Genomic DNA, 24,691 nt, shown 5'->3' with positions numbered 1-24,691 from the left:
TGCTAGAAATGGAGAAAAATCCTAGTGAGTAGGGATAGAAAGAGGAAGGGCCTCAGACAGGCCCAGGGCTTTTTTTCCAAAACTGGAGAGAGGGATTGGAACATTTACCTGTGGCAGCCTCTTTTGGGACAGAGGAGAGATGTGAAGCAGAGGAGGTAGGGTGTGCAGAGCCCACGCTGGGGGGATCAGGACTCTGAGAACAGCAGAGGTTTGCTCTGGCTGCCAGCGGTTCGGCAAGTGGGAGTCAGCCTGAGAGGACTGGGAAAACTCCTTCCTCATTTATCGAAAGTATTAGAGAAAAGAAGGCTGTGAATAAGGCAGATGAGCTTTTCCAAATAGACACAATCAAGAGCAAAGAGTTCTAGTTCAGGAAATTTTCAAACAACAGTGGATTATAGATTATAGATTATAGATTATAATTCTGTGATGACTGCAGATCACCATAGTGTAATTCTTTCAGACCATCAGTCTGAAATGGATCAGTCAGCCAGCGGTTTAGATTCAGGCGAGCTTTGTCTGTGTGTCTGTCTTTGATGCTATGGCATCGCAAATTAGACAAACAGAATAAAATGAAATAGAATCAGACCGAAAAATCAAGGCTGTGGGAATAAAAAGCTTACTGTGGAAGGAAGTTTGATTCCTTCCATTGAGGAGGTTAAGTCTTGGTTTTCCAAAGGCCCAAAGTTAATAATAAATTAGGCTAACATGGAATTGAAGTGAACTTGACTGGGCAAAATAATTTGCAAATGCCACCTGTTTTCTGCTGGGGCCAGACATTTGTCTCACAGCTTTTCTAGGATTCCATTGCTTTAGAATGTTTCTGCCATTTCCTTGTCTCCTAAAGGAAAACCAGGAGCCAGCAGGGACAAGTTTTGAGTGAGCTGAACCCTCAAAGTATCATTCTGAAATTCTTAGTGGTGGTGTATGTCTCTCAAATTGCTGCAAGCCAAGTCCCAGACACCCAGAAGACCCTTGCTCATCCTCCCCTGTCCTTTTCCCAAACTGTAGCTAATGGAAGAGATGCAGAACTGAGAGGAGTCTGGAGGTAACAGTGGACTTTAGCTTCAGTTAGAATCCCCAGGGTTTTGCTGAGCCAAATTCCTCTGCCTTATTTCCAGTGATTTTAGGACTCAAAAAGCTACCACCTGTGCAAAGGGAGGTAGGTTCCTGACATGAGATTAACTTGTTACTGCCACAGAAGGTGAGAGATGCCCAGTGTAGGAGAGCTTTGCTGGAGAAAGAAAACAGACGGAGCCTAGAGCAGAAACTATACAGTAAACCAATAACAAACACAGAAAAACTTTGAACTGGATCTCGAGCAAAATGAAGATTAAAGGTCATACCATGTAAAGGAATCTTATGGAGATGGGGGTGGGGGGAAGGCAAGCCTGCCTTGGAGAAGGGTCTTATAGGGAAAATATTATCAAGATAGTAAATGCCCTGGTACCTTCTCCTAATACAAACATTATACACATGGACAGTTCCTTTATACCAGAATTCAGCAAACTAAGGCCCCTAAACCAAATCTAGTCTGTTTCTATAAAGTTTTATTAGAACACAACCACAGCCATTCATTTACTTACTGCCTATGAATGCTTTTGTGCTACAACAAAATGGAATAGCAGCCACAGACACTATGTGGCCTGCAAAGTCTAAAATATTTACCAGCTGGATTTTTACAGAAGTTCACTGACCTATCATTTACATAATTAAAATGTTAAGATCCTCATGGATGATTGACAAGCACAGCATGTTTAAGTAATATTATTGAAGTATAAATTGCTTTGGGAAGTACATTTCTGGTTAACTACCAGATACGTGTAAGTTGAATTTTTGAGAACTCTGCTATGTATAATATATGGATGCAGGGAATGCTTCTATTTTCTCTTACAAATACAACACCTGGCAAGTCTAGGCAATTTTTGGTTTCAAGTTCTACAGAACTGACTCTATAGAAATCATTATAATACTTAATCTAGAAATTACATAGACTAAATTCTGTATTAAGCAATTTATTGCTCTCAGGGAAGACTTTGGAGCCTGAACCCCTTTAGTACCTGGCATGCAAAGAAGAAGGGGCCATTTTCTAGCACCAAAGAATTGTGCAGGGGTAGGATGGGAGAAATTAGATGCCTCTTCCATCTGGTCTCTCTAGAATAGAGAGCTTCGTTTCTAGATTTAACTGAATTTTTAGATCTCAAGTAAGACACCTGAATTTTAAGTCCAACACTATAGTCACACACACCTGACTTTCTGGTAACCTGTTGTTTCAGATTAGGCCTAGCTCCACTATTTTACTAGATTTTCTTACTGTGTTTATAATGTCATTACTTACTGGCAAAGTCTTGATGGGCGTAACCTCTGAAATATGAGCGAGTAGAAAAGGACTTTAAAGTCACTCAGCGAAAAAAATCTCGGAGGACCCTCTAAAGCTCCTGGGTCTGGATACATTAACAAACATTGCCATGTGAGTACCTGCCAGAGGCTTTGATACAGTGCCCTGGTGAATTAATTCCATAAAAGAAGAAAATTCAGCTGGGAAGCTTGAGGTTTTGCATACGATCCTGGCATCAAGAAAGCCTTGCTGTATATAATAGGGACAAGCCAACAGATTTCTTAAGTTGCTGCTGTCCCAGCAACACATCAGGCATTTCCACTGTCTCAGCAACGTTCCTAACCTCACACAGCCTATTGCAAATCTACTCTATGTGCTGTTACATAGTGACTTGATTAAAAGAAATTCTTTTTTAAAATTTTTTTATTTTTATTTTTTTAAAGATTTTATTTATTTATTTGACAGAGAGAAATCACAAGTAGATGGAGAGGCAGGCAGAGAGAGAGGAAGGGAAGCAGGCTCCCTGCTGAGCAGAGAGCCCAATGCGGGACTCGACCCCAAGACCCTGAGATCATGACCTGAGCCGAAGGCAGTGGCTTAACCCACTGAGCCACCCAGGTGCCCCGATTAGAAGAAATTCTAATACAACCATGGCAATCTTTTTACTTCTGCACTTAGTAAGGACTCTAGGCCACACCTCTTGGCATCAGTCTATCTGAGGAGATTAATTTATTCCCAATATTAGAAATTTGTCTTTTGAGAAGAGCCCCCATTTTGAAAACCCATCAGGAGTGGCCTCAAACCCAATAAGGCGCAGCACCTTTGTCCATCAACTTCAGATGTCCACAGCAGGGTAGTGGACGCTTACAGGGAAAAAACTGGGAGAATGCAGAGTTCAGGTTATGCTTTCTATAATGCCCACAAATGTGGGGCTACCTATAATTTACTTTTAACTTCTGTTCTTATATTATCCCAAACAGGTATTCCCTTCTCTAGCTCTAGGCAGGGTTCGATGAGCACATGTATCTATCTAATACAAAAGGGCCTTGGTGAAACTACTCATCTTAAGGGCTAATTGCACAGTTAGGCTCGTTCTTTTTAAAATCAGTATGCCCCTTGGCACTCAGAGGCTCAAAACAACGTCAATGGCCAAAATATCCATGGCACATACTTGACGCAACTGTCAAGAACAAATGTTGGCAGTTAATCATAGTCTTTGAAACAAATCCAGTGCTGAAGATCTCACTGATGGTTCTCAAGTTGCAGCACTACTGACAGCTCATAATGCACTAAGAAAACCCTTTACTGATCTGATTGTTGCTCTAAAGATGCAGTCAGCACACCAAAGCCCGCAGGCCAAATTTGGCCTTTGTTTTTTAACTTTTTATTGTGAAATAATTACAGATTCACAGGAAGTTACAAAGAAAATGTAGGAAGGCCCTGTGTACTCATTACCCAGTTTCCCCCAGTGGTTCTTACATAAGGTACAACATCAGAACCAGGAAATTGACATTAGTACAATATGTATGTGCAGTTCCACATTTTATCACACGTGTAGATTCATGTAGACAGTGTAACCAAGATAGACTATTCCATCACCACAAAGACGTCCCTTGTGCAACCCCTTTATAGCCACACCCCCACCCCACCATCCCTAAGCCCTGATAGCCACTCATTTGTTTGGCATCTCTATTTTGTCATTTCAAAAAATTTACATATGTGGAATCATACAGTAGGTGACATTTTGAGATTGGCTTTCTTCACTTAGCGTAACCCCTTTGAGATCCATCCCACTCGTCACACGTCGTGTCAGTTGCTCATTCCCCTTTCTCAGCTGAGTAGCATTCCACTGCAATGAGAGACCACAGTTCGCCATTCCTCTACCAGAGGACATTGAGTGGATTCCAGTTTTTGGTTTCTACAAATAAAGCTGCTATGAATAATTATGTACAGGTTTTTCTGTGGACATGTTTTTCACTTTCCCTCCAGGAGTGCAAGTGCTGGGTCCTATGACAAGTGGACGGTTGGTTCTTAAAAGAAACTACCCAACTCTCCTCCAGGGTGGCTGTGCCTTCACATTCCCACTAGTGGCGCCCAGGCGATCCAGTTTCTCTGCGTGCTTGCCAGCATTTGGTGTTGCTGCTATTTCTTTTAGCCTGTTTTATAGGCACGTAGCATGTCTTACTGTGATTTTAAATTCGTATTTCCTGGTGGATAGTGACGTTGAATTTTTCACGTGCTCCTTTGTTAGTCACATTATCTTCTTCGGGAAAATGTCTCTTCATGTTTTTGTCCATTTTAGACTGGATTGTCTTTGTACCGTCGAATTTTGAGGGTTCTTTATATATTCTAGATTCGTGGTTTGCAAATCTTCTGTCTGGAGCTTTTCGCCTTTGCAAGGCTCTTTTGCAAAGTGCTAAATTTTGATGAAGTCCAATTTATCAATGTTTTCTTTTATGGATCATGCTTTTGGTATCAAGCGGTAGAATTCTTTGCTTAATCTGGATCATGAAGATTTTCTACTACGTTTTTTACTTCCTGAAAGTTTTATATTTACATTTAAATTTGTGATCCATTTTACATTTTATGTAGTGTGAGGTTTAGGTAGTCATTCATGTTTTTGCCCATTTTAAAACCAATTATTCCAGCATCATTTGTTGAAAAAACTATCCTTCATTTATTTTTTGTACCTTTGTCAAAATCAATTGATGACACCTGTGTGGGGCTGATTTTGTATCTCCATCTTCTGTAGATCTATGTGTCTATCCTTCCACCAGTATCAGTCTTGACTACTGTAGTCTTGAAAATGAGAACAATTCTTCCCACTTAATTTTTCTTTTTCAAAATAGTTTTTAGCTATTTTAGTTCCTTTGCCTTTCCATATAAGTTTTAGAATTGTATTCTCTATAGCTTACAAGAAAATTTTGCTGGGACTTGGTAGAAATTGCTGCCAAGCAATTGAATGGAGCGCAGGCATTCTGTCAACTGAGACCTCAACTCCCCCAACTAAGCCAGTGACCTTGCTTCAAGTTGGGCTCAAAATATCTCCTGAAGGGGTAGCTTCTAATTTTTTTTTCATGTAAATTGAGATACTTACTGCTGTGGTCAGGCTAGCTGCACTCTCAAATATACCTCTTCTAACATCATTTCTATTTGACTTGCAATGCCTGCTGGGCCCAGGTTAACAGTTTCTAAGTACAGTTGACTCACTCCAAATTGGAGATGTCCTATCAGTGAGTCACAAGGCCTCCATGGGTCAGGCATTCAGTTTCAACGAGAGTCTAGGAGCCAGTTAATAGTGAAATTTCTACAAAATGGGTGTGCTTGGTGCCTGCTTCAGACAGGTGGCAATGTTGTGCTGGGAAATGGCCCAAGTACTTTAACCAAAGGAGTGTGTTCTCTTTCTTCTCCTGGGTTCTTTATTGTTTCCGCTGGACCACAGGAGAGGAGAGGACAAGGAGGCTAATTGGAGAGTGATTTACATGACCCACTGTCACTTCTCTACATATGACAATCCTTGAATGGGAGAAATCCCATGAAAATTATGAGATGGGTACTTCCGGGCATGTAACACATCAGTTCCAATAGACATTCAGATTTGGAAGCTGTGATATTACACTAAGTCACCCACAGGGCCCCACTCACAAGGGAAGCCCACCTTCTCTGCTGCGGAGCTCGTCCTTTCCCAGCTGAGGAGTATATAATGTGTGAGTCCGGAGCTACAGCAGGTGGCATATGGGACCCAGGTCCTGTTATCCCCTAACCAAGAAGGAGGGGAAACCTGAGGAGGTGGGGGGACGCTAGCCTGTGGAGAGGGAACTTAACTGTTCCATGGCAGGGGTGATGCCCGTCAACATCCAGAGAGAACCAGGGCCCAGGGGCTTCTTTCTTCTCCACCCCCACCCAGCACCTCTGTCACTCCAGCACTTACACCTTGTCATCATTGCCAGCTATGAGGGCCACCTGCCCTGCGTGCACTTTCGCATGTGAACAGTGCCACGATTGCTTGCAGCCCAACCAAATGCACTTTTAAACTTTTGGTCCATCCAAAGCTCTCAATCAAAAAGCAAGGTTCTTATCACTGATACCATTTATTTTCTGTTTGGGGATCCTTGACTCTGGAACTATATCTGCCTTTCAGATAGTCACAGGAAATGCTGATTCCTTGTCATGAAAATATTCCTTCCTCTGCCTGCCTGCAAGAGTCACCAACCACTAAGGCACCATTTAGCCAGCTTGTTTCAGTCCTTGCTTTTTGGCAAAGTCTTTAAACATTGGCTCAACTTCCGTTCAGTAATAAGCAGGACAGTGGGAATCCTTCCTCTCCGCATTAACCCTCATCTGTCACTTCGAGAGAGCATTCACTACCACTTCCAGGGAGTCTTATATTCCCAAATCTGACCCATGGTTCCTTCCAGAAAAATCACGTCTCTGTCAGCATTCCATCTCCATTGCCAAAACTGTCAGGCCTGGGATTTGATTTTACCCTATCAGTAAGAACCCGTAAGTAAGCTGGCCTGTCATAGCATCATAGATGTGGACAGAAGACAAGACTCTTGGGTCAGAGGCCAAGGATCTTATTTAGCACTCATGACACAGCCTGCAGAATGAACATCGGCATGTTTGTGGCAGTTCCCCTTGTCCCTAGTTCCAATGGGTCCAGATGGATGCCAAGCATGCAACTGAGAAACACCGACGGTGAGGAATCTACTGCTTTTACAGCATACCTGCTCCCTGTCCTCAAGGTTACTAACTACATAAATCCTGAAAAATACCCAGGCAAAACGGCTGTCAGGCCTTGCAGTCTTGGGACACCCAGCAAAGTGTGTGGGCGCAGAAGAGGTGCAAGAGAACTAGACTGTCTTGTCTGACAATTAGCCTTTCCTATATTGTGTCCTTCCTCCTTTCATGTATGTATCTCTCATGCTCTCTGTAAACTGATGCCTTGTGCACTTTAGGCCCTTGTGCAATAGCTGGCTACAAAATGACATACAGCTCAATCTAGAATATCTTTATGCTACAGTTTCAAAGACTGAAGGATAAGCCCTTCAAAAGTTTGCCCACCACTCACAGTTTGTCAGCCACCTGTCAGTCCTAAGTGGAACAGAGAGCTAAAGAGAATTTTTCTGGTTCATCTTTCTTTAATAACCACGATGACTGCCTCTTCCTAAAATAATGATGGTCACTCAGTAGTCTAGAAAGAGCCACTTCTATTTTTCTAGAAAGAAACCTACCTATTGTGGTGAGAGGGTGATGGGTGACAAGGCAGTAACATATTGTTGCTAAGAAGAAGACCCAGTGATTATCCTGATGGCCCAATGCTGAGATAATACCATTCAGCTCCAGTGCAGAGCACATGACAATTTTTTTTTCCCTAGAGAGTTTTTATTTTAGCCTTAAGAAATACTCCCCAAATCTGTTATTTAGATTCCAAGATTCTACTCTTCAGAGATACACTAACTATAACTTTTAAGATTACAAGCAAACTTCCGTTAAGTCTCAGGTTTTAATTCATGACAGGTAAACAACAATATCTGAGGACTAAATGGAGAACAAAAATGAGATCAGTTGCTGCAGTAAACAACATCTGAAGAATAATTCAGCAGATGGACATTCGCGGTTAAGTTTCAGATCCACAGAATGAAAAGCATAAATACAACGACATGACTAAGTGGTTATCACCGGCAGACTCCGTGAAACCTGAAGGTCAGATGCACAGGGCTGTTTTGGTAACTCAGAAGGGACAGAATAATAAAATGGTGGTGCTTCTATGCATATGGCATACAAAATTCTTCCTGTTCTATTCACAAAATACCTTAAAATTCTATCTTTTTCTGTGTTTCTATTGGGAGAGTTCAAGGAAAAATCATAACACTTTTCTCCTGAAAGCTGCAGTGATGCAAATAAAAGGAGTGCTGAAGTCACAACGTTTTAACACATTGTCATGCAGTGTTCTGGAGTTTATCTTTGGGGTATAAAATACTCAGGAAGAGGGCAGGGGTAAAAAAATATTAGGCACTAATCAATTACATTTAAGAACCAAATTAATCCCATTTATTGGAGGGAATTTAATTTGAAGAAAATCAGCTTCCTGACTTGGTTAAAACAAAGTCTATAATGTAATGAGACAAAAGTGAAGTGGTTTAAGTAATAAATGTTTAATCAAAGAATTTTACATATTATTAACAGCATTCATTTGGCCAAACATCTACAGGTTTGTAGAATCCTACTGTATATAAAGTGGGAATGTATCAAGTATAGACTATGAAAGTGCAAATAACAAGTCAAGGTTAGAGTATTTTTTTTTAACATTATAAAATTAACTTGTTTACAAAATAGGCTTTGCCAAACTTTATTTCTGAATTGTAAAGTCAATGACTGTGTTGTTTTTAAAATATGTACCAAGGAAATACAAATTGAATAATGATCATTTTTCATGCTCAGGAGATAACAGCACAGAAACGAAGGGTGCTGCACAAGGTGCAAGGAGCTGGAACCCATCACATACACTGTCTCCACAGGTCTCCACACAGACCACTCTTTCTCACCTTATTGCAGCTTTGCAAGACGTCTTGATGTGATACAAAGACTCTTCCTATTGAAAAATTACAACTTGGTCTAAAAACTGATTGGTGTCGATTATATTTAATCCAAAATAAATTTGTAAAAAAATCCTTTAATGGACTGTTTCAGTTTAATATACAGTAATACACTGTAGACAAAGTTAATATTTTCCCCAATAGTTTAATGGGGATTGATATCAATGTTTCTGGTAACTGGGGAAATAAAATCTAATGTGGACCTTTGATATCCATGGCACAGGAGCAATTCACACATAATTTATTCCAAGGGAACCTGGGGAATATTAAGTATTCTAATATAATGTTCTAGCCATATGAATTCGAAGGACAAGAATTTCAAAAGCAGGTTCTAGAGGAAAAAAATGTTAATCAAAAACCGTAATCACAACTCACATGGATATCAATAATAATATAACCTTTTACCCAGCCCAGGACTTGCCTGTACACGCTCAGTACCGAAATTTTGGTATCTGTAGATTTCTGGTAAGAATCTGGCAAAACATTAAATGGAGTGTTGCATATCTATTTTGTCTTATGCTAGTTTTGATAATACATAAGTAAAACAGCCATTCCAACAGTTTACTCTAGTTTTAATTACACACTGTACCATTGTTTCTTAATTACAACTATGACCAGTATTTTCTTCACAGTAAGACACTGATAACTAGGAAGTTGATTTTTTTCAACACTAAACAGTAATCACACAGCAAATGAGTATTGTGCAATAGAACAAACACATCAGCATTTGCTATTAGGCAAACAAACTGTTTGAACATTTAGTTGTTATATTTACTGTAAAGGCAAGGCCATGGGTGGTTTTATGGAGGTCTTTGCAATTCATAGCATAGTTACTTCAGAAGAGACACTGAAATTTGAATTACTCACTTATTTAACTGGCAACTATCCATTTAGTTAGGCAAAGGCACGGTAACATGTTGCGCAGGATGTTTTATTGAATTTTTTAATAATTGTGGGATTTACTATAACTCATGAAAACTCCACGGTTTTTTCTATTTTATAAAACACTTACCATTAAAAGTAATTGCACCCATTAGTAATTAGAATGCACTGTAAAAGTGTGAAAACAAAGAACTATGATTGCACTTCCAATAAAGTGTCTCTTAAAATACAGCACCGCTGTTGCTAATCAACTGTATTTTAATATTAAAATAAACTGTTTTTAACAGCAGCATTAGGTTTAGTTAACTTAAGCTACAGGCTACATTTATTTAAATGCAGTCTCCATGGCAACAAAAGCCCATTCAATTCTGGAATATCACTGCTACCAAGTGGCACCTTTAACTCCCGGGAAGGCCGAGACTCCTCTGGAGCCCTCCAGGACACTGCACGCCTACACGCCTTGTTAGTCAGCGCATGAGTCAGTTTGGCACAAGTGGACTGTAATAGACATGACAAGAAATCTTTGATTCATGTGAATATGAAACTACACTGTGGTAGATGTAGCACTAAGGAGAAGCCTTGGATACCTCAGTTCATACTGCTCACACAGAAAGGAAGAAGGTGATGGAAGAGCACAAACAGACCGAGGAACGAATGTTATTAGATCTGTCCAAAATAACTTCTAAAATGAAGAAAACTTTTTTCTTTAAAAGAGGAAAAACCACCCAAGGCTTAGGGAGTAAGCCTTTAATTTAAACGTTCAATTTAAGTATTGCCAACCTTAGGCTAAACAGAGGACTGCACTTTCTCAGAATGTGGAATCTAGCCTACTCATTCCATTTGTGTTTCTCTTACTCTTCTTTTTTGTCAGTACAAAAGGGAAAAGCTATCCCATTAAATACCCAAGAAATTCTCCGTAAGGTTAAAATCAGACATGAAGCTACCGTTCAAGGGAACTCCTTCATATTCAACCTAATGTCAGTGGTTTAAAATGGAGTTGGAATTGAGTTGGTCAAGTCTCTATAAAGCATCCTCCACTAGAATCCCATCTGTACCTTTGACTCATTTAGAGCCCAGAGGTCTGCAGTTCACACTAAATGGACTTGTTCAAGCCAGTCACTGGAGGTTTGAGGTGTTTGACTTGAAACATCTGAACCATCCCCCTTGTTGGCTGCCTCATTACCACTATTGCCAGCTACAGATGTGGCCTCCCCAGCCAGAGTATTTTCTTCCAAAGGATTTGCTTCTTCTATTTGGGTTCCTCTACCTTCACTGACCACAGCATCTTCAAACACTGAATCTTCTTCTGGTGGCAAGAGTTCCATATCCCTTACACCTTCTGACTCATCTTTGACACAGGGAAGCTGAGAATCTGCACTGATTTCTGTAGCTGCTGGAGGAATCAGGGCAATACTCTGAGGGTTCATGTCATGAAACCAAGCCATGATATTGCCAAGGAGATTGTCATTGATGTTGGCGTCCTGGCCAGCTGAGTCGGGGTCACTGGACGAGGGATAGAATTCACTTCTTGCCTCACTGAGAGGGTGTGAACTCAGAGTGTCAGTTGAAAATGGGTCACTTTCTGTTCCTAATCTCATGAGGCTGTCACCAAGTTCCAACAGCTCAGAGCTGCTCAATGCTGCCCGAGGGCTATCTGTGTTCCTGGGGACCGAGTCTAGCCTGGAAGGTAAAGAGGTGCCTATAGCTCCTAAGGATGCCTCATTACTGAGGAAGTCTCTATTTTCCTCATCAATGGCCAGCCCGGATTCTTGCAGTGATAACTGTATTGCAAGAAGTATATTGGGATCATCTTCATCCAAGGAACTCAGAGCCTGAGGTGACAGAAAGTAAAATCACTTTAAAATTTTAAAGGAAAAATGATTTAACTGAATAAGGTTTAGCACCTACTCTTTTCCCAAAGATAATAAATATTACCTTTATTTATACACAATTATTGTGTTATCTACTCAAATCTTAATTTTGTCCTTGACCACACTAAAGAGAAAAAAGAATCCTTAAGAAAACTCTGAAATTTAAGAATCCTCCCCAGTATCACATCTCTGAAACAAAGGTTTTAGAATGAAAAGAAGAAAAAGAAAAGCAATAAAAGTAAAAATAGGAAGCCATGCTAAACAGAGTAAGAGCATAAACAGGGGCAACGAGCTGCCCAGGAAGGCTACCTGAAGAGAGTCCTGGTTTTCAGAGCGACTGGCAGGGGTGTAGTCGCGTAGGGAAGAGCTGTGCAGCACGCTCATAGACGCGGAGCTCACCACCGAGGCACCAGGCCTGCGGCCACTGCCACCATCCGGGATGTCTGTTTCAAAGCAAGTGGAGCCAGAGACAATTTAGTCATACAAAATTTCACTCATCTTTTCTTTTTTTCGGCCGACAATTTCTCTTTTGGTGCTGTCAAAAACCCGTGTTCACTTAATCTTTCAGTGATTTCTCTTCCATATTTGTCTCATCAAATATATATAATACTGGGGCATCTGGATGGCTCAGTCAGTAAGGCATCTGACTTTTGATCTCAGCTCAGGTCTTGATCTCAGGGTTGTGAGTTCAAGTCCCACACTGGGCTCCAAAAAGGGGTGCTAACTGGCACCCCTTTTTCCTTATTTAGAAAAAAATTACATGTGTAATTATACATATATGTAATTTTCCTGTTTATGTATATATATATACACACACACATATATATAATATTACTACTTCAAACACGATTGTTCTTTATATTTTTGTTTGCACTATATATGGATCTATTAATAAATAATGCAAGTGCTACCACCCATTCCTCTTTTTTTTCTTAAGCAATAACAAACAAAACTAAGGAATTTTGGCATTACAATAGCCTGAAGAACAAATCTTTAGGCTCACTGATGCTGATATATTAAAGATGATCTACTGACATGATAGTCTGAAGATTTTCCATTAACAAACATTTAAGAGTTGATAATTAAAAATCATATATCTCTAATACCAGAAATCCTCTTTTATTTTTATTTTTTCAAGATTTTACTTATTTATTTGACAGACAGATATCACAAGCAGGCAGAGAGGCAGGCAGAGAGAGAGAGGGGAAAGCAGGCTCCCTGCTGAGCAGAGAGCCCAGTGCGATGTGGGGCTCAATCCCAGGACCTTGAGCTGAAGGCAGAGGCTCAACCCACTGAGTCACCTAGGTGCCCCAATCTTCTCTCTTTTAAAGAATGTTTAGGGGGGACTGAGGCTAGGAGAAAAATATTCCATGAACACAGTAACAGTAATCAAGAGCTACAATTTATTTTGTGCTCACTAGGTGCTACCAGTGTGTAAGGCTTTTACATTCATTCTCTCATTTACTGCTCACAGGGAGCCCACGAGCCCACAAAGTGGCACTATTATTATTGCTTCTTTGGAATGAGGAGACTGAAGCTTGGAGATGTTAAGTGAACCTGACTAAAGTTTCACACTGACACACAGCAGGGAAGGGGTCACGTATCCATGTCTAGCTGACTCCCACAGCCCAAGTTCTTGATCTCCCTGGATTCTGTGTCGTGTGACATGTGAAGCATCTGCATATTGAGTGTATATCTGAACTACAAACTGTAAACATTTAGATTAGCCAGTTTTTAGAACGAATTCAGGAGAACCAAGAAACTAAAACACAGCCAGCTCAAGAGCTTACCTAAAGTGCTCTCACTCGGCTCCTCAGGGTCCGGAGGGCTACTGAGCAGACTGTGCACATCTCCTCGACGGCGCTGCTGTCTGTGCCTCCTCCGGTACTGAAATTCAGCATATTCCTGCATAAACCAAAGGTTATAAAATACAGGAGAGCATGCAATTTTTCTAATGCAAATAAAACAAACAATACACTTTTTTCCAGGAAAAAAATGTGTGATTTTATATACATATTATAAAATCACTTCACTTTGACTAAAGAAACTTCAGGTTTTGCCATGCCAATGAAAAATAAAAGATAAAATGGAAAAAGAAAAAAATTCAAATAGTCACTACGACTGCCTGGATAACTTGGGAATACTTGCAAGCTCCAATGCTAGGTCATAACTAAGCCTTAATTCACGTGCTTGGGTCTTGTTACCTAATATGATGAGAACTATAATGATTTAACTAATTTAAGTTAGGATCTTTACTAAGATAAGGTAGGCTCTTGGAGGTTTGGTTTTTAAAAAGTGACTGTGACATGTGCAATAGAAAAAAAAAAGACAACGAAGAGCATACACTGTCAAGTACTTGTCAGACTATTAGATTTTGTATTCTTTGGGACAACTACATACCATACTCAAAAGTTAAATGAAAAATTAAATTAAGTTAAATGAAAGTTAAGTTAAATGAAAAATGTAAAGTTAGCTTTAAAGCTAAGATGTTACTTGGCTTCCTTCCTTTATTAACTAATACATGGGGTTATCTATGACATGGGCAGGAGGAAGTGTTTTCTGTATAGCATATGGGAAGAATACAGGTTTTGGCAAGGCAGAACCTGTGCGACCTGCTATTTCTTGGGTACAAACATACTTTTCCACATTTTAGTGACAGAAAATTCTAGGAGAGAGGCCAGTTCTTGTGCATGACACCAGCATGAATAGGCTAATTTTGAGAATGACTGTAGAATTTTTCAGTGATAAACGTTAAGATACTCAGGTTTATGATCATCCTGCTGACCCTGGGATATTAGATATGCTTATATTGTGAAAAAACCACAATAAATGAAGGGAAGTTTTACATCACAAATAAAGTTTTCACATCATACCATTCAAGTCAAATTTATTTAAACTCCGTCTGTGTAAACAATAGGAAGTGGGAAGCATCGTACCAGGTTAGAAACCAAGAAAGACAATACAAGTCCTCAGGGGGATTACTTAGATTCTTCAAGCTGTGGTATGATTTCCTCTTTTTCTGGAGGTCCATGATCCCAAACTGGATGGTGTTTATTTATTTATTTAATTAAAGATTTTAATTATTTACTTTAGAGAGAGGATGTGAGCAGGGAGGAATGGAGGGGTAGGGAGAGGGAGAGAGAATCTCAAGCAGACTCCATGTTGAGTGTAAGCCTAACTTGGGGCTCAATGTCACCACCCCAAGATCATTACCTGAGTGGAAACCAAGAGTCAGACGCTTGATGCTTAACTGACTGAGTCACCCAGACGCCTCTCAAGGTTTATATTTAAGGAGAATTTGTTTACTTTGTACACTTGATGGTGGTACAAAAAGTTATTCTGAATTAAAGGAACTATTACTGACCACAGAATATACATATTCCCAATTTAAGAAAATTAAAATTTGGTTTAAAAACAACTATAAAGGAAACTTGATTTATTTATAATTATTCTGACAGAAAACTCAATAGCATTCTCTCATGATGCAACAGGCTTAAAAATTTGATCTCATAAAATTAAATTTATCTGAAAATTCCTAAGAATTCCTAGATTTTTAAAAAAAGATTTATTTATTTATTTGAGAGAGAGAGAGAAATGCGTGCATGAGGGGGAAGCATAGAAGGAGAGGGAGAGTCCAAGAAGACTCCCTGCTGAGTGCACAGCCCCATGTGGGGTTCTATCCTACAACCCTGAGATGATGACCTGAGCCAAAACCAAGAGTGGGATGCTCACCTGATCACACCAGGTGCCCCAGAATTCTAGATTTTTAAGAAAATATTTGAAAAGGCTTTAGCTGGTATACTCCGAATGGTTCGAGAGTACTAAGGTTACAGAGAATTTTAAGAAATCTTGAGATTTATAGGGGAAAAAGCTGCCAGGAGATTTTTGCTGAGTACCAAATCTGTCAGTGACTTAAAGAGACGCTTTAATCCTTCCAGAACTTTCACGAAGTATTTAGCATCACCTGCATTTTAAAGAGGAGGAAATTAAGGAAGAACACAGCCTAAATTTTGATAAGTTACAAAGCTCAACCTTGAGCTTGGGTGTCCCTCGGCCTTGAACACCGTGCTCTTTCCTCTGGGCTCCACGGCCTTTAAAGTAGTACAAAATAATTATGATTGTCACTGACTCATTCAATTCAATTAAAAAAGGAGTAAGATGGTATTAACTTTACTGAAAAAAGAAGCCTATTGGAGTTTGGTGACATTATTATTTTTCTCTGCAGAGTATATATGAAGGCAAAGAGCTAATTTTTCAAGATACTATTTTGGCAGTTACTTGATAGTCACACGCATGCAGATCTTTAGTTTCACGCTATATGGTAATGCTTTAGACTTCCAAAAAGATTTACATAAAAGCTTGGTGTATCCGTGTGCCCAAGATTTTAAAGAAGAGAAAAATAATAGTTAAAAATAAGTAGTTAAATAATTCTTATAAAACTTATTAACACATAAAAAATAAATTTAAGGAAAAAAGTTACTTATACTTTCACAATTCTCAATCTCTGGAGAACAAGAGCTCAATATTTTTATTCATAAATATTCACATGCGAGGTGGCAAGCTTTTTTTTTTTTTTTTTTTTTTTTTTTTTAACAAAATGAATCTGTGTCAGTCACATTAGGAGGCCTTCAATATTCAAGGACAAATATTTAGGATTCCTAAAGTTACTATCAGAGCTAGGAGCTGCAAGATGATGCATACATGACTATGAATACACTGGTAAAGGTTTTATTTTTGTTCAAATGTAGCTAAACCGTGTTTATACCTTGAAATACTGAAATCTTTAGTACTCATTTTTGATAATTGAAGCTTGTTTATTCACGCTTTTAGGTAGAATTTTCCATATTATCCTCAAAGCTGTAATTATACCAGAATAATAAGCATAGGATCAAGTAAAGAAAAGGTTCATAATTTTTTTTTACAATAGAAATTTCATTAATATATTGAATTCTCTTTGCAATTTAAGAGAATTTAAAATTTTCAAAAGCACAAATGGTTTTCTAAAAGTCAGTATTTTCTTGAATATATCTATCAATACAAAAAAGGCCACAAGGTGATTGCAAGTATCCTCAGCAGCTGAAAAGAGAAAGTATCTGATTTAAATAAGCCACAGTCATTTCTGGGTCATAATTAATTTCATTCTCTTTCAGTTGAGATAAAAAATGGACTGTAAATGACAAAGGTTTCACTGTTTGTCCTGCTCCCTTCCAAGCACTAAGTTAAAAGGTTATTATAACATAAACATTAGATATATACTACTGTTTTAGAAGGAGAGACAGAAATAGAACTGCTAAAACCATTTACAATCTGACTCCCCAGTGACAGTGGCAATTTAAATCTCAGAAAACAGCAATGTGATTAAGATTTTCACTCTATCTTATTTTTATTTGTGGTAACTGCTATTTGCAGTACTCCAAACAGTTAATACTGTTTGTATTTTAAAATCTATCAATAACAACAACCAAAAAAACCCAAGAGGGTGAAAACCTTAAAGAGAAAGAGAACTAAGTGAAGCATTTCTTTCTGCATCAACATTATTAATATCAATTTCCACCTTAGAAACTGATTATAAATCAATTCAATCACACTGTTGTAGTAACTTTAAAAAAACAGACTGTGTAGGTTCTTTATAGATCCAGACTGAAATAATATTACAACAAATATATAATACATTTCTTTCTTTTTTTTTTTTCCCAAGATTTTTATTTATTTGACAGAGAGATCACGAGTAGGCAGAGAAGCAGTCAGAGAGAAAGGGAAACAGGCTCCCCACCGAGCAGAGAGCCCGATGGGGGGGCTTGATCTCAGGACCCTGAGATCATGACCCAAGCCTAAGGCAAAGGCTTAAGCCTCTGAGACATCCAGGTGCCCCATATAATACATTTCTGATAAATAAAATTTGTATCTCATTAACCAATTTGAAGTGATGTTTCAAAATATATGCTGTAAGTTGGCCTTAATTATGACTGCTCAGTAATTAAAAATAATAAGGGGGAAGCATTTAATAATGTGATGATAATTCAATACTACAAATAACTAAATGTAGATTCTGCTGAGGCATTTTTATTTAACACAAAAGACAAAAACCACTACTGACAATCTCAGTAGGATTTAGAATAGATATGGGTGGAAATGCAAGCAGGATTTCATGAAGGAAAAATATAATTAATAAAACAAAACAAAACCCCTGTCCCCCCACAAAGCAATTACCTCAGGTGATGCAAATCCTAAATATTCCCAATCCCATGTTCCACCAGCAAAGCTACAAAGAAATCAGACATACCATTTGATTTATTATCATCACTACAAAGTACAATCAGACCCTTATCCACTGAACATTACTTTTAAGTCCTCTGCTTGGAACGTGCTTAACCAAAGTAGATCAACTACTGAATATAATTAAAATGATATTTTAATTCTTTCAAGTTCTAAATTGCTTTAGGTTTGTGTAAAATGGTAGAAAAATAAAAATAATCATGCTATAACAGAATATTTTATGATTCCTTCTATTTTTAAGTGTTTATGTAATAAAAATAGGGTCAAAGGAATTTCTAAGGCCTATAATTATTATGAATAAGAAAATAGGCTTCAATTTATAATGGCAGTAGTAGTGTAAGAATCTGAAATAAATAACCAAAACTAACTGTTCTTTAATGGATGAATATGAATCAATTAAATGACTATTAATATCAGATTTCTAATTTTTTCATAACCTCTTACATAAAAATATAAGACCATAACAAGTTGGCAAGGCTTCCAAATTTGACATTATAAGATGCTTATGACTATCAGATCACTATATATATTAAATATTTGAACTGATGCATTAGAGTACTTTGAATTATGAGTTCACCTGAAGTGTGAAATTAACCTAGCCTAATGTATTCCAAGAAACTACAGAAAGACAAACAAAATATAAGACAGACACAAATAGTATTGCGGGGAAATCCCCCAAAAGAAGTTAACATGCTTTTATTAGCTCTTTGTACTTTAGGTGTAAGTAATTTCCAGGAATATGAACCCTAGTTAGATAAAAATTAACCTGGTGAAATTTGTGGCCGGAGCTAGGATGATTTCCATAGCATGCATCCTTTTTACCTGCGCCTCGGAGCTTCTGGTGAGTCTGCAGGAGCAACTCCCCGAGCCACAGATGCCAGGAATTCTTGTCTCTTCTGCTGTACAAGGCACGCTGCCTTGATGATTTTGTGGCGGGGTGTGCGAAGGTAAGGCCTATTGACTTTTTGGGCAAGGTCTTCGGTGACCATTTCTAGGTCTGTCTATGGTAAGAAGAGAGAGAGGAAAAAAGAAGGATTTTAGGCTGAGTAGGTTAGTCAATAGCAAATCCATTGCCTATCTGGTTTCTCACATAAATCTTACTCTTTTAAAGTCATAAAGTAATCCAAATTATAAAATAACTTACTGCTTAGTATATATGTCTATTTTGCACATTTCAGGAAAATAAATTCAAAAGGCATTTATAGCAACATAGTTGGTAAAGATTACAAATAAACAGTGAGTATGCCAGATGTCTACAGGGAATTTATTATTTGTCTATGTGAAAATAAAAAAGAGTAAATTTCAAGGCATTGTACATGCAAATACATGATTGTGTAGTGCAGACCACATGGAAATGCTAAAGGAATTTGAGCCAAGGCAAAATCTCCGTGATCTGGGGTTAGATGTGAAAGGCTTCACCGTGAAAATTAATATTGAGCATTTTTTTTTTAAGAAATGTAGGATATAACTTACTAGAGGACAGTTCAAAGGGGTGACATGAAAATTGTGGTAAGGGAAGAAAGTTTGGTGGATTAAAAAAAAAAATGTACAATGAAGTTGTTTAGCTATAGTGATGTCAGTTGGCTTAGGTGTTTTTGTTTTTTAAATACTGTAACTTTTCAGTTGTACTTTTAAAATAAACCGGTAAATAGCAACTTTCCCATCTAGCACGCAATGTGATTTGTTTCATCTTTGAAGACAAAATTTCTAATTATATACTAAGAATTAGGCTATATTTCAACATCAGCCAGTTTAAAACAAACAAATGTGTTAGAAAATGTCTGCATAGCTCAGAACTCACTCATATCTGTAGTGGCAAATTTAAATACAAAAACATTTCAGTTTATTACTGGTAATTTTTCCTTTATTTAAAAACCATCCTAAAAACAAAAACAAAATTGTTTTCTAGTCACAGCCAAAATAGATAAAACTTAATTAAGTCACCGAAAAAGGAAAAAATCCATTTTCTATAATAATTGCATTTAAATTTAATTTTAAAAAGATATCTTACTTGCATGAGTTCAAAAATTTCTTTCTTTGTGCTTTTAGGTTCTAAGAAAAATCCATATGGATAAGAACACTTGAGAATGCGTCGAGTTTTTAAGAGCACATGAACTGCATCTTCAATGAAAGTGGTATCTGGACAGCCTCCTTCAGCTATAAAGCAAATCAGGCACAGTGAAAAAAAACTGTTTTGCAAATATGCTGTTATAAATTAATTAAACGACTGAGATTTCTTAAAAAAAAACAAAACAACAAAGGATCTCTGTGAAGAAGTTGTTTGAAGTAACTGTATGATAGTAATTATCTGAACCACACTAAACACCAACACAAAACACTCATGTGTGGCTTGTCAGCATTTATAAATGAAGCACACATTGCAGTTGCCCAGGAGCACTGATGGCAATCATGAAGGAATGCATCCACTGATTCTGGATTCTGTTCACCCTGTTGGTTAAACAAATCTAGCTTTAGGCCAACTGTTTTTTACTATGTTTTCCAGGTTATCTCTAGTGAAACTTTGTTGATTAAAAATTAAAACAAACAGGGGCTCCTAGCTGGCTCAGTAGGAAGAGCAAGTGACTCTTGATCTTGGGGTTATGAGTTTGAGCCCCATGTTCGGTAGAGAGAAAACTAAAAAAAAAACCCCAAAACCAAAAAACAAAACACTTAAAAAAAAAAAAAGAATTAAAACAAATGCCCTGCTGAGTTTGCAAAAAAAAAAATAAAATAATAAAATAAAAAAAAAAAAACTCCCTCCTAATTATAATTATGCTTCTGTAAAAACACTGTAAGAAAAAAGATACAACATTCTGGGGGAACAACTGGATAACTAATGCTAGTAAATATATCAAGAAGAGAAAGAAAGGGGAAGAAGACTGAGGAAGAGGGGAGAAGAAACTGCCTTAACATCTGAGATGGTTCCTTCTCCAAGTATCATTATAACATTCTAACTTTCTCCTAAACTGCAAATAAATGGAAACTAAGGAGTAGAATGTAGATTCATAAATACTTTTGAAAGTAAGATTATTCTGCAGGCTTGTGGAAAGAAATTACATGTGCATGTACACACACTGATGTATAGACCATCCCAAAATATCCACCCTAGCAGAGGGATCTGAACTAAGAGGATATAAAAAAAGAAAAACAAACAAAACACCAACCACACCTCACTATGACATGTGTGAGAAGTATGTGAAGTTTTGTTTCTTCCTTTCCAATCCTTATAACTTTTCTTTTTCATATTTTATTATGCAGTCTCGAACCTCCAGATGTTTGAAAAGCAGCAGTAATTCACATCTACAGATATTTATAGAATGTTTACTATGTGTCAGGCACTGTTCTAAGTATTAGGGACAACCTAGTGATGTAAGAGACAAAAATCCCTGCTGAAGAACTACACAACCTGTAAGGGTTTTTTCTTTTCCATTTTTACTATGGGATTGCTTCTCGGCCTTTCGGCTATCATCAACTGTACTATCCGTTCTTACCATTTTACTGTGGACAGTACTTCAAGAGTTTGATAATGGCAGTAAAGTGACATCATTCCTAAAGTCTAAAAACTAATATTAACAAGGAGACAAAGCTGCTATCAACACTTTCACCTACTCCAATTTATTTAATTTATGCTTACTATCTTAATTGGGAATTACCCTCATGAAAAGGGTCTTACTTACAAACTGGACCAAATACAATTGCATTTTTACACTGAAAACCTTTTACATATAAACTATGATTATTTTTAAAATTTGACTTTTAAAAACCAACATGTTAGAACCTATACTCTGTGTGATCATTAGGAGATATCATATTTTAATGATGCAACCAATACTCAATTATTCTTTCTGAATTTCTATTTTAGGATCCGTACCAGCCCTATCTCATGTCTTTGCTTTCAGATTCTAATGTTTGTTATTTACTAGTGAGATGATTTCTCCCAAAACTATATTTGACCTCCATTCCGTTAAACAGTCTGCTAAATTTTCTCAAGAATCTTTGGGAATTTAGTCACACTACAACTGGGTGACATGTGAATCTTGCTCTTTTGACTGATCAAGGATGGTTTTTAGGGCTCACCCACTGTTTCTGACACTGTAGACCATCAGCAGTGGCACAGAGTAAAAAACCATGATGTGTGTTTATCTGCTAATGGTTTAGGCTGCATTAAGAGGAGCATATGAGATAAGCTGGGTAGAAAATCTAATTACAGAGGCCTCAAATGCTAAGCTGCACTCTGGGCTTCAGAGAACTCCAAGCAATACCAGAGTGAACAATGCAGATAATAATGTATTCCCCGAAGGGCCTTAACCTCCTACCAATTAAGTGACTTAAGCATGGAAGGCTATTTTATATTAATTATCACACATACCACTTATAACTTACTTTCTTTGAGAGCTCTACTCAATTGCTCCATCTTTTCTTTGGCTGTTTTAAGAAGGCGTTGTTCTAACTAAAGGAATAGAAATAAATAGTTTATAAAATTTTCTTTATTTATTCACAACAGTATCATTCAGAGCATTTGAAATGATTTGGGACATACCTGATAGCTATGCTCATGGTTTTTAAATCTTGTGTAATAGTGCATAAATCTGTCAAGTTCCTGAAATCGTTTGTGTTTTTTCTCAGCCTAGGAAACAAAAGTCCATAAATGACTTTTATAAATAAAGTACTAGCTATTAAATTGGGGACTTTTTGTCACTTAAAATTTTTATTAGTAATAGGTAGTTGTGCATACAGATTTCATTATTTTGAGGAAAAAAAAACCAGTACATTTTTAAGACTACCAGAACAAAGTCCTGCATTTGTATTCTCTATGATAAATCACTAAATCTATGATCCCAGACCGTAAAGCAAATATGCCTCTCAAGTCCTACATTTATCAGATCTTCAATGTTTTATTATATTGCTTATTGCTATGGACTGAACTGTATCTCCCCAAAATTCATGTTGAAGCCCTAACCCCCAATATGAATGACTGGATTTGAAGACAGGGTCTATGAAGTGATAAAGGTTATATAAAGTCACTGGGGTGTGGCCCTTACCCAGTCAAATTATTGCTCTTTTAAGAAAAGAAAGAGACACCAGTACTCTTTCTCTCCCTATCATGTGAGCATAGCAAAAGACAGCCAGCCCTTTGCAAGCCAGGAAGAGAGTCATCACCAGAAGCTGAATTGGCAGGAATCTTGATCTTGGACTTCTTAGGCTCCAGAACTGTGAGAAATACATTTCTGTTGTTTAATCCACTCAGTCTATGGTGTTTTGTTATGGCAGACTAAGAGACTTATATATTGTAACATAATACTGTGTTTTTGATATTAATGTTAAAAATTTTAAGTCATTATAGAGATAAGGATATATAAGACTTAATCCTTAATATAAAAAAAGGAAAGTTAAAAAAAGAAAGCTCTCAAGTTGATAGCTCTATTTTATTTAAATTAAAGCTACTCTAAAGTGTATTGGGGGGGCGGGTAAGGAAAAAAAATAAAGTGTATTCAATTTAATGCCTTATTATGACAAAGACAGGACAAGAAGACATGCAAAATACTCCCAAAGTAATTAAGTGGCTTAGCCAGAGGCCTTGATTTAATAGTTCTTTTTACCTCCACAGTCATTTCCTTGGATTGTTCCTCCACATGCTGAATGACTTCATAGCGAGTACATCTGTAATAACCTCCTGTGGAAGAACTATGCTTTTTCCATTCTTCTAGGCAAATCCAGCAAAAGTCATACTTGCACTTCAAAAGAAAACATATATGCAAACATCGCCCTGCATTAACATGCAAATTGTTTTCTGATTTCTAGTTAACTACTTTGTAGTGATCCAGCAATTCTGCCTGTGTGACCAGGAACAAATCTTAAAGACATGCTGTCTTTTTCATATTTCCTTTAGAGACCTTACCTGCACAGAAAGATGTGGGGGTAGTTTAAAATGACCGCTTGTAAGGATAAATTAAAATGCAAATCATAATATTATGAAGGAATATCAAGGAATCTTTAAGAATATCAATAGGCTATTCTTTCCCAATAATAAAGACAAATACTGACAATGTTTCATTTTCAAGTGCATGGCAATCTTACTTTGGTACGTAAAGCTTCACCAGTCTTCATGAGAAGTTTTTCTTATGACTAACAGAACAAGTTTGAAAGGTTTCTAAGTAGAAAAACTGATATAAATTCTGTTTCTTATTTTTAAGAAAATTTTGCTTTACTATCATAATTGGCCAATAATGTCCAAAATATGATCTTTATAGTAGGAAAACAGTTTTTTTTTTAATGTTTATGGATCTTATGGGATCTTGGGTCTTCCCATTTCAAGTCTGTCTTCTTCTGGTACTTTTATGTGTTTTCTTTTTTTTTTTAAGATTTTATTTATTTATTTGAGAGGGAGAGAGAGTGAGCAAGAGCATGAGAGGGGAGAAGGTCGTTGAGCTGGGAGCCCAACGCAGAACTCAATCCCGGGACTGTGGGATCATGATCCGAGCCAAACGCAGTTGATTAACCAACTGAGCCACCCAGGCGCCCCATGTTTGTTTGTTTTTTAAACATTTAAATATTTGAGCTGTTCAGAATTTATCTGGGTATACAGTATACAGTATGAATTAAATTTTATTTTTTTCCACACAGCTGCCAGTTGTCTCAATCATATTTATTTAACAGTCCCTGTTTCTCCACTGTTGGAGATCCTCCTTTACCATATACTAAATTTCCACATTATTTCTGTTTTCTGG

At 37.5% G+C, this 24,691-nt stretch overlaps 1 protein-coding gene across 3 annotated transcripts in view; it reads right to left on the bottom strand.

Annotated features, from left to right (window-relative positions):
- Positions 1–3,703: 3,703 nt before the first annotated feature.
- The window catches only part of ANKIB1 (ankyrin repeat and IBR domain containing 1), a 153,397-nt gene continuing 132,409 nt past the window's right edge, over positions 3,704–24,691 (bottom strand). For 2 of the 3 annotated variants that reach the window (XM_004776445.3, XM_004776448.3), the window contains exons 12-20: positions 23,564–23,698; positions 22,504–22,590; positions 22,347–22,413; positions 19,975–20,120; positions 18,786–18,964; positions 17,898–17,949; positions 13,478–13,592; positions 11,997–12,130; positions 3,704–11,648 (exon numbers count right to left, since the gene is read on the bottom strand). In XM_004776445.3, the coding sequence (XP_004776502.1) occupies positions 10,905–11,648; positions 11,997–12,130; positions 13,478–13,592; positions 17,898–17,949; positions 18,786–18,964; positions 19,975–20,120; positions 22,347–22,413; positions 22,504–22,590; positions 23,564–23,698 (1,659 nt within the window). In that variant the 3' untranslated portion in view covers positions 3,704–10,904. The remainder of the gene's footprint in view (positions 11,649–11,996; positions 12,131–13,477; positions 13,593–17,897; positions 17,950–18,785; positions 18,965–19,974; positions 20,121–22,346; positions 22,414–22,503; positions 22,591–23,563; positions 23,699–24,691) is intronic. The other variant, XM_004776450.3, reaches the window with a different exon arrangement.

This window comes from Mustela putorius, unplaced genomic scaffold (genome assembly GCF_011764305.1).
Source record: "Mustela putorius furo isolate JIRA1106 unplaced genomic scaffold, ASM1176430v1.1 tig00003845_pilon_pilon_pilon, whole genome shotgun sequence".
In the NCBI taxonomy this organism is placed as follows: domain Eukaryota; kingdom Metazoa; phylum Chordata; class Mammalia; order Carnivora; family Mustelidae; genus Mustela; species Mustela putorius.
The sequence above is the reverse complement of the archived record's forward strand: the minus strand, read 5'-3'. Positions and strand labels throughout refer to the sequence as shown.